This window comes from Cyprinodon variegatus, unplaced genomic scaffold (genome assembly GCF_000732505.1).
Source record: "Cyprinodon variegatus isolate N-32 unplaced genomic scaffold, C_variegatus-1.0 Scaffold161, whole genome shotgun sequence".
Classification (NCBI taxonomy): domain Eukaryota; kingdom Metazoa; phylum Chordata; class Actinopteri; order Cyprinodontiformes; family Cyprinodontidae; genus Cyprinodon; species Cyprinodon variegatus.
The window spans coordinates 253,667-266,275 of record NW_015150614.1 but is presented as its reverse complement, the minus strand read 5'-3'; the positions used below and the strand labels follow the sequence as shown (position 1 = coordinate 266,275).

The 12,609-nt window shown below is 37.6% G+C and overlaps 1 protein-coding gene across 9 annotated transcripts in view; it reads right to left on the bottom strand.

Annotated features, from left to right (window-relative positions):
- Window positions 1–12,609, bottom strand: part of huwe1 (HECT, UBA and WWE domain containing 1, E3 ubiquitin protein ligase) — a 43,820-nt gene that overhangs the window by 26,492 nt on the left and 4,719 nt on the right. For 4 of the 9 annotated variants that reach the window (XM_015377913.1, XM_015377922.1, XM_015377920.1 and 1 more), the window contains exons 3-31: window positions 9,581–9,630; window positions 9,349–9,418; window positions 8,020–8,118; window positions 7,467–7,673; window positions 7,203–7,355; window positions 7,045–7,107; window positions 6,808–6,885; window positions 6,660–6,707; window positions 6,397–6,565; window positions 6,220–6,320; window positions 5,875–6,025; window positions 5,292–5,419; window positions 5,066–5,206; window positions 4,871–4,976; window positions 4,028–4,132; window positions 3,849–3,950; window positions 3,645–3,725; window positions 3,378–3,484; window positions 2,951–3,128; window positions 2,765–2,856; window positions 2,463–2,683; window positions 2,290–2,347; window positions 1,819–1,995; window positions 1,484–1,729; window positions 1,249–1,382; window positions 1,040–1,167; window positions 775–954; window positions 459–675; window positions 262–384 (exon numbers count right to left, since the gene is read on the bottom strand). In XM_015377913.1, the coding sequence (XP_015233399.1) occupies window positions 262–384; window positions 459–675; window positions 775–954; window positions 1,040–1,167; window positions 1,249–1,382; window positions 1,484–1,729; window positions 1,819–1,995; window positions 2,290–2,347; window positions 2,463–2,683; window positions 2,765–2,856; window positions 2,951–3,128; window positions 3,378–3,484; window positions 3,645–3,725; window positions 3,849–3,950; window positions 4,028–4,132; window positions 4,871–4,976; window positions 5,066–5,206; window positions 5,292–5,419; window positions 5,875–6,025; window positions 6,220–6,320; window positions 6,397–6,565; window positions 6,660–6,707; window positions 6,808–6,885; window positions 7,045–7,107; window positions 7,203–7,355; window positions 7,467–7,673; window positions 8,020–8,118; window positions 9,349–9,393 (3,638 nt within the window). In that variant the 5' untranslated portion in view covers window positions 9,394–9,418; window positions 9,581–9,630. Of the gene's footprint in view, window positions 1–261; window positions 385–458; window positions 676–774; window positions 955–1,039; window positions 1,168–1,248; window positions 1,383–1,483; window positions 1,730–1,818; window positions 1,996–2,289; window positions 2,348–2,462; window positions 2,684–2,764; window positions 2,857–2,950; window positions 3,129–3,377; window positions 3,485–3,644; window positions 3,726–3,848; window positions 3,951–4,027; window positions 4,133–4,870; window positions 4,977–5,065; window positions 5,207–5,291; window positions 5,420–5,874; window positions 6,026–6,219; window positions 6,321–6,396; window positions 6,566–6,659; window positions 6,708–6,807; window positions 6,886–7,044; window positions 7,108–7,202; window positions 7,356–7,466; window positions 7,674–8,019; window positions 8,119–9,348; window positions 9,419–9,580; window positions 9,631–10,675; window positions 10,698–10,907; window positions 11,044–12,609 lie in introns of those variants that run through there. The other 5 variants (XM_015377919.1, XM_015377921.1, XM_015377914.1 and 2 more) reach the window with 4 other exon arrangements.

Below are 12,609 nucleotides of genomic sequence, written 5' to 3'. Positions count from 1 at the left end.
TATGAAGATATTGGGATATTTTAATGGATCAATATTTTTTCCCTCGTCTTTAGAAGTTTTTAAGTCTGTAAAAAAGAAGTTTTTGAGGAAGAAGTATTTATTTTTATTTTTTTAGACTTTAGAAACTCAGAAGCTGATCAAATATCGGGTTAAATATCGGTGGGGTGGCCGATGTCTGATATTCAGTTTTAAGGCCGATACCGATAGGGGGCCGATTATATCGTGCATCCCTACATAAATATGTAATTTAACACGACTTACTCAAATAAAGCATCATGTCCTCCAGAGCAAAAGAACTTTTGCAGCATGAGATGGTAGGGGTATTTCCTTTCATCAAACAGCATTGGAGACGTGAAACCCACGGAGCAGATGAAGAAGGTCAGCCTGCAAAGATAAACATAAGAGTTAGTCTCCTTCTGTTAATGGCAAACGAAGTAGCAGTATTAGTTGGTTCTTGCCTGAACCGTGGTGTGGGCGTGTATGGAGGGGGCAGCCAGCTCAGGCCTTTGGTGAGAAGCTTGGTGAGGGCTGAGGCAGTTGCTCGTGCTGCAGGCGTAGGAGTGGTGCCTGTACTTGTGGCATGGTGGGAACGTCTCTGACGCACCGGGGAGCCTACACACAGTTTCACCAACAGGCCGAAGAGTTCAGCCAGAGCCCTGCCTAACCTGGATGATGCTGCAAACAAAGTTAAACAGTTACACAACCATTAAAGAGACATTTAGGAAAGGTTAGATTAATGACATAAGCATGGAATATAAGTAGCAGTTGATTTACCAGAGAGCAGAGGTTTGATTTGTTTGATGCGAGTGGCCATGGCTGGAGTAAGTTTGGACTTTGACTTTGGATCTGTGGCAGAGGGTTCATCAGTCTCCATAGGAGCCAGGGTGTCTCCATCTAGACACATGCCCTCCAGTAGACCACCGGCAGCTGAATCTACAGACACAGCGTCTGTTTCTGTTTAATCAGGGTAGAAAAGACTGATGAAGAGGATTTGGGTAGATGTCAGCAATACAAAAGCATATATTAAGGGTGACATTACCAGTTCTCCTGGATCCTGAGGCTGCTGCTGCTGTTGTTGTTGTTGTTGTTGTCATACCGGATGGCTTCTCCTCTTTGGGCACCAGTTTCTGCATGTCAGCCTGGCCAAACTCACATCCTGGAGGCAGGCTGTTGAGGAAACATACAAAGCGATGCAATTGACAGAACAAGTAAGAGTAAAATAAAGAATTTAATGAATGTGCCACTTACCTATTTGGAGTGCAAAGGGACAACAGAACAGTGCTTTCCCAAACCAAGGAGCAGTAGAGCTGACTCAGCTTGTTCAGTACACTTAACCCCAGCTGGGAGCCCCACTGGTTCACTGAGATTGCTCGGATTTCACTCTGAGGGAGAACAAACGCACTTAGAAATACTGAATGACTTTAATCAAGACATTCCCCAAAGACATTTTACCCAAAAATAATATAATACATTTAAAATGTACCTGTCCAACTCTGCATGTGTGGACAAACATTAGGATGTAGGCGTGGGCTGCGGTTAGGGCGTGCAGGAGTGGTGTAGCCCGTGCTGACAATGTGGCATCAGTAACATGGCCTGCGTTAGCCAATTCTCTCAGAAGCACAGACCCACCAGGCATCTCTATTGGACGATGAAGTGGCTCTAGAGATGTCAGAATACTGTCCAGTTGGCACAAGCCCTCCTGGAGGACCTTCGGCTCATGTGAGAGAGTCTGGAGGTTAAGAAATTAGGAAGATTTTCTTATTTTACACCTTGAACAACCCATATGGATCAATATATCGTAACTGTTTATTAGCTCACCAATATAGACTTGCAGACACCAGCCACAGCTTGGCAGGCTGCAGAGGTCGGAAAATCTATGGGCAAGTTGGGAAGGCCCAAAATGGAGACTAAAGGCAGCAACCCTTTCTGGTTGACAAACTCTTGACAATGGTCATCTGTGGTGTTGTTGCTCAGTATGGATTCCACAAACTTCATCTAAAAAAACAGAAAGTGCACAGTAAAGAAATTACTGGAGTGAAACCAACTAAATATTAATTAAACCAACTAAATGTTACATTAAAAAATATTTAAATTTTGGTTAAGTTATGCAACAATACCTCTTTTTTAATTGCAACATTTTTATGCATTTCAAGTATTTTATTCAGTTGAATTTCTTAACAATGAAGGAATATCTGTAAAATTGTTATTACTGCCAGTTATACAGATTCTTGCTAATGCCCAAGCCTTTTAGCAGGGAGAAAGTCTAACAAATTTAATCAACAAACTCACCACATTAAGAATATAGTCCATAAGAGGAATGGGTATCCGTTCTTCAGTCCCTACAACCCTACAAACAACATCACACAATTAAAATTTCACTCAAATAAAATTCAGTAAAATAGATACAGACAAACATCTTTAAAGAGTCATTTTGCTCTATCTAGTTATGAAGTCAGTCATACAGTTCAAGTGGCACTGACTGTCTGTTGCTCTCTGGCTCCCCCTGCTGTTGGCTGAATGTGTGGAGGGCCTCTTCTTCCTCCTCATCTTCACTAGATGCTTCCTCAGCAGCATGACTGGAGCGTGCAGGTGGCACCGCCACAGTGCCATCTGCTTTTTGGATAGATGGTTTCTGACAGATGTACTCAGGGGCTCGACCCAAGTTGCAGATCTCCTCCAGCAACTGCAACAGTAATTCAGATTTAATAACGGTGCACCATTTCATTTGGTAACCTTAAAGTGTTTAGATGAAAATAATAACTACCTTAATAATGGCAGTGGTGGCATCGGTCTTTAAAGTGGGCTGGTGCCTCATGAGCTCATCCACAGCACTGCCCAGGTTAGATGCAGTGTCACCTAAAGTAAAAAAAAAAAAAAAGAAGGTATTGTTTAACGAATTCAAATGTCTTCCAAAAGAGAACGTGAAAAACAGCAGAGTCAGGAAACTCACCCAAAGGGTCAGAGCTACGCCGCCGTCGCATGGCAGGCAGGTAGTCTGGGGACAAAAGCACTTTGAAGAGGCGCTCAAAAGGCTGGCACTGAACAAAAGAGTGCAGACCTCTGGCATTCAGGCAGAGAGCACTGAACACATTAGGGAGAGAACCCAGCACCTCACGGGTAGCAGGAACCTGAGTAAACAGTATGATATAGTCAACTTTTTTTTTTCATCAGTTTTTAAACAGAGCTATTTTATCTGTTTATTTTAAAGAACAAGGCGATACATTTATATGAAATCTGCTGAAGAGGTTAAAAGTTTTTTTCTCAATTTATTTTGTCCTAATATCAACACAAAATAAGCAGATCAAGGAGTGGAGTAGTACCAACAGCTGGATAAAATCAATCCATCATGGAAAATATGCAGGAGAATGGAAACTCACGTCTTTGATAAGAAGGGCATGCAGCATGACGTCAGTGAGACCATTATCCTGCAGAGAGGAGAGCAGGGATGGCTCCTGGAACACAAAAACCGTCACCACCTCTGTCGCTAAGGGCACATGGGAGAAAAAAGAAAACATAATTCACATCGGCATCAAAAACTTTATCATATATAAGCCAAAATATAACATTTCCTTGCATATAAATCTAAATAGGAGATGCATCTATAATGAAGGAGGATCATAACTGAGAGGCTGCTGTGCACTTACCCAAGAGAAACAGTGACGGGCCATAGTACTCCGCATTACTGATGATGTGTTTAAGTGAGGTAGGCAAGGAGCCGTCCATTACTAAATTACAAGAAAAACAAATACTAATAGTAGTAGTGTATGAAAATTCACAGACCTTTTGAAAAGGCAAACAAATGAAGCACACTTCTTTAAAAGCAATGTGAGATGATGTCTGTAACTTACCATGACGAATGCCATCAGAAAAGGCAGGATCTTGGATGGCTTTCTTTAAGAAATTCAGCATCGACTTCAAAAGAGCAGCCCTCTGGGGGATACACTGCATGCCTACAGAAATATCATCACTGTGGTGAAAACGGTAGCCACAGTTATGTTTTACAACATTCTATGCTAATGCTCCATACCTGTACGAGGCGTGTTAGAACTGCTCTGCGCTCGGTGGTCGACCTCTGGCCTAGAACCAGTAGATGTTGATGGTCCAGGGCTACTTTCCATGGCAACTTCTGACACTACAAGAATAGATAATTTCACATCAAATACTGACATTAAAAGAAAACGAAACAAAAAAAAAGACCTGAAAATGTATCTCCACTAAAAACGACGCAGCTTTTTCACATCAGTCAAAAGCTCCTGTGATGCTTAAATTTGCATCAACATGCCTGCATTTCATGATTACTGCAGATGTCCTGCTAGTCATCCCTATATAAAAAGTGTTTCAATGGATTCAGATTTTGTGATTAAGGAGGCAAGTAAAGGTGTCAAACCCTGCCTTTCTTTTTATGAAAGTACTCTCGCAACAATATCTGTTTTTTAACGAACCAAAACACTAACAGTAGCCATCATGACGAAAAAATATATTGCTAGGCAGTGACTAAAAACTTGACTGATTTATATTAAGTTCCACATTGCAAGCCAAGAAAAAGTTCGAACTAACTAAAAAAATAAATAAATAAATTCTTTAATAAAAAATTGGGAGTAAAGCTTGTACTATTTACACAGGACATACTGGGCTCATCAATGCCTGCTGGTGATGCAAAATTTGGAAAACAACTAAAAAACAGATTGAGCCGTACTTTCGCAATTTGCCTTACCATCTGTAACTTGGATGTTTCTGTGGGTTCCGTTCTATTATTTGCTCAACAGACAGGCTATCTAACTGCAGCCGCACTGCCAGATGAACATAGCTCAGAGGGTTCAGATTCCACTGTGAAAGCGCAAATGTGGTAGGTCCATGTGTTCCGACTTACTCTCCATGTCTGTGTCCATATCCTCAGACTCCACAGTTGCACTCGGCCTCTGTATCTTTGGCTTGATGACAAAAGGGCACTCTTTCCGCGACAAATCCACCTCGTGCTAAGAAAAGACAGTAACTAAGTGTGTGATGACTGAACGTAAGTGTAGCTGGATTAGAACAGAAGTAATACCCCATTTGTAGAACTCACCTCTAGTCTGCAAATGAAAATAGAAAGGCCGCTGTGGGACTGAAAGGCAGCCATGTCGAGATTGGTGATGAGGTCCACAACCCGCACTGCTCGTGTCACAAAAGTGATCTGGTCCTGCTCATCGCCTAAGAACTTGATCACCTGGGTATAATAGAAAATAAGTGATCAACTTTCTTAAAATAAAAACTTTAATTTGTAAATACCTACTATGATGATCAACATGTACCTTTAGAAGGGCTTCCATCATACCACAGGAAACAAGGGCTTCCCCTCCAGCATCATAGCTAGCCAGGTGGTATAGGAAAGAGAAGAGCGCTGTGGCAAATTGGTGTGGGTAGGGTTCCATAGAAGGATCTGAGAAAAAAAGGTGGAAAAATTGAGAACCAAATGTTCATCTGAATCATCTCATTTCCTTCAGCTTGCACCTTTTCTGTAAACTGATGCAAAAAAACCAAAGGGATTAAATTTAAGTTCTAAAACAACCAAGCACAAATTAGCCATGTCTAAGGTAAAGAGAAAAAAAATGAATTTAATCAATTTCTATAGTACAGAAAACACAATTTGATAATCAAACTTTAATTCAAGATGGAGTATTGTGGAATTGCTCAATCTGCTGCTGCAACACACAAGGCAGGTGCAGTAGGGGAGCGGCCACACACTGAAATAACACATTGACTAATTTTTGTTTTATGAAAAGAATAAAATGAATAAGATTTAAAATAGCTTTTAACAATTTGGTTAAATTTAATTCAACCTTATTTGTTGAATTTGTTAAAGTCAGTAGATTTTAAAATACCAGAGAACCTCACCAATCATTGCTTGTATGCAGTTGCGCACCAATACAGGCAAGAAGCCGTGATAGGATGCTGTGCCAGTGCAGTCGATAATGTTTGAAAGCTTGGGTGTCCTTTCCAGGTGGACTATTGATGTCAATGTGCGCAGAGATGCTGCTTTGATGTCCTGAAAAGCAAAAGCCAATAATGCATAAGATAAAGACTATCATTTAGAATATTGCATAAGAAAATCCACTAACGAACATCAAATTATCTGAAAACAAAAAAAAAAACCTGCGTATCTCTTCCTGATTAAAAAATACAATTTATGAGGGGAACAAAACTTTGTGCAGTTGGCAGAAAAAGTAACTCCTTTCTTACCACAAGCTGTTTGTCTGTGATCTGCAAGACATCCACCAGCTCCTCTATCAAGCCATTATACAGAATACTGTTGGCAGACTCTTGCAGAGCATTTGAATACACTGAAAACAAACAGGAAAATATAAGAGCATAATAGGAAAAAATGAGCACTTTCTCTAAAATAACGCTTCTACTCACCCAGAATAGAGATGGCATGTAGTCGGGCCTGCACTGCTTGCAACCTTTTTTTGTGATTTGAGAAGCCATGGGCCAGACGAATGTGCGTGAACAGAAGGGTTTGCTTGTCTTTAGGGATGTTGTACATTACGGTCAGCGACTCCATGATTTCAGATGGGCTTTCTGAGATCTAACAGGCATAGAGTAAGGGCTAGGTTAAAATGCAAGGTCCTGTATAATCCCAAAAACTATTAGAGCCAGCATTGATTCTCTTAGAACATCACCTTGTCAAGCTGCTCGATGTGAATATAGTGTAGTGTGTTACTACATGTCTGTTAAAAGAATAAAAATTGAAAAACAATTATGTAAAACCTGAACCATTATAGTAAATAAAAAGTCTGATGATTCAAACTATGATTGCTTGACCTTTACCTTTCTGTCCACTTTGACCTCTGGGCCTGGTTCAGCATAAAACTCAAAGTGCAGAGTGGTGGCACTTGGAGGATACTTCTGTTCATAAAGCAACACACAGTGGGGGAATAAAAATAAAAGCAAATTTGTTAAAGTTAAAATAAAAACACATACATACAAATGGTCAAGCAGAATTATAGAAGTAGTGCAAATAAGTAAAAAAACCAGGGTATAAAAATGCCAGAGTAAAATTCCCACCGTCATGGTCAAATCCCTGCAGCATTCAGCCAGACCAAAGCCATTTTCCTTCCCACCCCAACTCTGTGCAAAACAGAAGAAGACCAATTAAAACAATGTTTTCATGAAAATGACAATTAGATTTGTGCTGAAGAGTAAAAGAGTAGCCTTCAATTAACCTCAGCCAGGTGTTGTAGACGAGCCAGGAGAGGTGTTCTTTTATCAGATCCAAGCCTTGTGATATAATTGGAGCGTTTGCTGAACACGTACAGTAGGTTCAGCACAGACAGGACCACTTGCATGTCGCATGATGCTAACAAGGTGGTTAAGTGCTGCAAATGAGTGACAGCCGATATAAAAGATGGTTATACTATGTTTTAAATTTTTCTTTTGAAATGAGAAATAAATAAAACATAACGGTAGAAAAAAAAATATGAGCTCACCTCTATGGAACTGTAGAGATGCCTAGAAAAGCTATACTCAATGAGCAGAGCTGTGAAGTTGAGCACTGCCAAAAGCAAAGCTTTGAGCTGTCCATTGTCTGGACGGTCACACACCAGCAGCCATGACATATTCTCCACTGTCTGGCCTGCATCGCAAAGAATGCCATCAAAGCGATCCAGCAGATCCACCCAATGGTAAAGCTCACACTGTTGACCAAAACAAAAACAGATCAAAAAAACCTTAAAACATTGCCCTAAATGTTTTTTTTTTTATTGCTGAGAGCAGAGTTGTTTAAACAACTGGTTTAAACTAGATTTATTTTTAGAAAGGATGCTCAAGAGTAAACAGAAATGATACGGTAACAATATGTTCGCTTTTAAAATAGAGACAAAAACACACCAACAGAAATATAAAAAAGTAGATACAGCTAGATATGCATTTTAAATCAAACTGTAATGTAGGCACACAAGAACCACAAGACAGTTGTCAAAAAGGCATGCGTGACAGAAAACATGAAAAGATTCCTTTATTTTCAGTTTTGATGGAAAGTACCTTGCCAATGTTCCAAGTCTTGATTTGCTGCAGTTCAACCAGAAGCTGCTCATCATGACATGCTTTTAGCTTCTCTATAAGGATCCTGCAGTCAGCTGGCTGTAGTTTCCGAATAGAAAATAAAAGGAAAGTCTTTGAAATGAATCAAACACTTTTGAATAGCTCTACAAATCTGTATCTCGTTAAAAGTAGACATAAGTAAACATAACATCACGATTCTTATGTTTTAAGCTACAGAATATGTTACCATATTTAGTCATTAAAAGTCAAACATGATAGAAGAAAATTGTTTGTAATAAATAAACATAGTTGGTTATGAATATTAAGTAAAGGTTAGATGCTTTAGCAAAGGTCATTATTCCAACTATTCCTTAAGATTAATAAATGATGGGCTCCCCTACAAATACAAGATAAAATCCCCAAATACACTTCAAAACTAGAGTTGAACGATTTTGCCAAAAATCTAAATTAATTTCAACCAATATAGCGATTTCATTGTAATTCCCCTTTACCTGAGCACAACGTGTAGATGTTTAACTTTAGGGCTTCAGTTTATTTATGACCTTGTTTCAGGTCTTTACTGTAAACTTTGTGTGAAAAAGTTCCTACTTCCTGAAACTGTCTCTTCCATTCTGTGTAGTTTTTTAGCATATTAGCACCACCTTAAATGGTGGAGGGAAAAATTTATTTAACTAATTTATCTTACTCATTTTAAATGTAATGTGACTGAAATTGAGTGCCTCTGAGATTTGAAAATTGTGTTTTGCTAAATTGTGAATAAATTGCAAAAGCATTTAATTGCCCAACCCTATTCAGAACTATTTAAAGGACTTAGTAACAGATGTAATAGAAGAAATACCAGTGTTCAGCACAATTAACTTCTTTCTGTTTTGCAGCTGACCATCAAAGAGTTAGTTCTGATTAACAGAACAAGATCAAACTAAGGCCTAATTATTTTACCCCACCAGCCAATCTAACCACAATAGTCCAAAGTAATTGTTGAAAAAAAAAACCATTGTCATTACAAAGTTATTCATATGAATTACACAGATGAGTATAAAAATTGAAAACACAATTTAAAAACTAACATAAAAGACACTGCAGTATTCATTGATTATCTATTCATTTACCTCAGTTCTTCATTGTTAAAGAATGAAGAACAATGGGAAAGAAATGCAGCTAAAAGCCAATGCATGCCTTTCCCAAAACATGGTAAGCAACAATTTTGACTAAAAAAAGCTCCCTTGAGTCAACTGTTCATCTTTAGGCATCAATTCAGGTGGGCACAACATTGGGAGGACCATCCTAGATAATATTATGCATACTCACAGCTTCTGTAGGTGTTTTCTTTAACTTGCTTCTGTCAACCTTCATTGTAGAGATTTTCTGCCTGCTGCTCCTATAAAGAATTTAAGTATATAAGAAGAAGATCTTTATCCAACAAAAGTTTTAGGATTTATAAATAAAGAAGATTACAGTATTCACTTATTTAAAAGAACAAAATGAATAGGAAATGGACAGTTCAACTGAACTGTTGGAGTAAGAAGTTAAACATACTTACAGAAAGTTAATTGGCAATACCCAATTCAGAGCATGTTCCAGTCAGGTTACCTGTAAACAACATTATGCCTCAAATCAGAAACCAAAGCAGATAAAGGTTGTGTCATGAAAATCTACTGACATGGTCTAATTTATTTTAAAGGGACATCATTTCCAGCAAATAAAAAAAAGATTTAATACTAGCTCTAGATTCAAAATCTATAAAGAACAATTAAAGGAAGTGAAAATGTGTCTTAGCCAAATTTTTATTTTTGCAAAATTGCTCCTTAATTTAAGTCAATGAATTGCAAAATTGATCCGAGATTGAGACGTCTGGTCATCACAAAGCAGACCATAGCAGAACATTAGCAGTTAGCTAATAACCATCATGCGACACAGAGTTAATCAAATTAAATTGGGTTCCATCGTTTAAACAAATACATATTAAAAACGTTAAAAGACCAGAGTGAAATACCACAAACATAAACTCGACTGCGTATTTGACCATCATTAACACTCCGACATTACGCTGTTCAAAGTTATAGCCTCCTTGCTAACAAGCTAACCTCACCATAGCATGCCATAATGTTCTTCGCCCAATCTTATAAATGCAGTGTTGAACAGTAAAAAATTAACAATTAATCAAAACAGATTTTGTTAGTCGATTAGCGAGCATCAACTCTTGCAAAACTACCCAAATATGAGCTAGTTAGTGGCCAACCCAATTAACATTTCTACGGTTATGTTAACCACTGACAAGCTAACAGCAAGCTACCGGTTAAACTATTAAACGTTATCTTGTTTAAATCCCAACGTTTTAGCCGTACAATCTAAACAAACCACGCATTAATACCTTTTTGTAATAAACTACCAACTATTCCAAATTATCGGAACAGGACTCGATCGGTTTTGACATTTGGAGCCAAAGCTGTCAAATAGCATGACACAGGTTCACCAAGCTCTCAAGACCGGACTCCTCACTAATACAGATCGGGGATCTGCAGGCCACAAAAGACCCAGTAGTACACACTGCTAGGCTGTTCCGGCTCATGCAAGAAACCGAGCAACAAAAACCCCTCTGTAGACCACGACACTGTCGCGGTAATGTGTGAAATACCTGAACAGCTCGAACAATCGTCGTTAGGATTCGGTTTGTCTGGTTTTCACCAGCTATAACGTCGCGGCACGCGCTACAGCTAGCACGCTAGCGACAGTTGGAGTAGCACCGACCCGAAATGCAAAATGAGTCGCTGAATCACTGTGGGACTGGTGACACTGCGTTTTTGATTTTTATTTGCGATCGAACAAACTGATGGCTGAAAACTAAGACTGACAAAAAGTATATTCACCCGTCCAGTAGGTTACTGTGTCCGCGCCTGTTTCCATAGTTCAAAGCCATTAGCTCTTGGCACTGTCATGACGGGGTAGTGTGCAAAAAGTGAATAACGGTACCACTGCTGTGAGTGTGTAGCCGCTGTTTTTTTTTTTTGGTCCAGCACATAAGAATATGGTCCAGCATCCCTCTTTATAACGCGTCCCAGTAACAACATGTAGAGTCAATTCAAAAAACGAGAAAATAAGTACAATTAAATATTTAAATAAACATAAGCAGTGTCATTTTCATTTGGCCCCATTAAACTACATAAGCAAGAACACCATGTCTCTCTCCTTTACAAGAATGCGTTTTATCCCACTACCTTTAAAGACCGCTCAAAAAAATTAAATAAATAAAAAAATTAAAAAAACACAATTAGATCTAAAAAAATATTACAATTTATATGTCTACATATTAATAGCATGTCAATTAAAACTGGAATGCCTCATTCAGTAATAAAGCTTTGTGGGTCAGAGTAGGATGGTATAGATGAAAACTCCATTGAACTGCTCTTCAGAATTTATCCACATTTACATTTTAGTGACAAACTTCTAAAGTCAGGTGCAAGGCTGTTTATCATTTTCAAATCACTGAAAATAAATCTAAGAGATGCTATCTAAATGTGAATTGTATATCGATAAGGTTTTGATATTAAAAAAAAAAACAAATGCGTCTACATAAACATCAAAACCAAGTATGTTGGCCTCAAAATACTTTTTTTTTTTGAGGCCAGTAATTTATGTTTCAACCTTTATGGAAATTGGTAAAAAAAAAAAAGAAAAAAATAAATAAATAAAAGAAAAAACAGGGGGTGAAAAAAAATTAAATCAGCTGTCGTTAGGAAGTATACAATTAACCTTCCATATTAGGCAAAAATATATAACTTCATGTGAAATAGGACAATTTAACCATCAAGTCAGAACACTGTTGCGAATCAGAAAGGCCACAAAACGAGTCTTAAATTACCAACACGTAACTGTTTTTAATGTGGGCCACATGTCTGGTAGTATAGTCACCGACCTAGCTGCTGCAGCAAAAAAAAAAATGAATAGTGCACTTACCGAGAATAACAAAGATACTTCTATTTCTGCCCCACAAAATATTCAAGAAAGTAAATGCATTTGAACCTGGAATTAATGGGTACTAAACAGTTTTGTGAGATTAATTTTTTTTCTAAACGTTGCTAATATTTTTTGCTCCACTTACTTTACAATGAGTAAAAAATTAACAGTATTAAAGTGAAAAGGCTATTTCCTACAACTTAAATTAATAGAATTAAATTTGTGTAGGGAGATGGATTTTAATAGAGTTAATTACAGGGTTTCTAATTAATTAAATGAAATGAATCGCGTTTTAATCTGAACCATATATGAACAAAAATAAACCACATTTCAATAAAAAAAATGTTTCTAATCTATTATTGAATAAATAATTATATAAGGACAACAACAGATATATATATTTTATTTTTAATCAACTATTTATATTATTGAACCATCAGATGCGGTGAAAGTTATATTTTAGATTTGTTATTAGAAAGCCCTGATATGTGAATAGCCCATGAACATTTTATTATAGCACAATTCCTTACACCAAATATGTTACAAAATGTATGTATATATATATATATATATATATATATATATATATATATATATATATATAAAAAATGGATT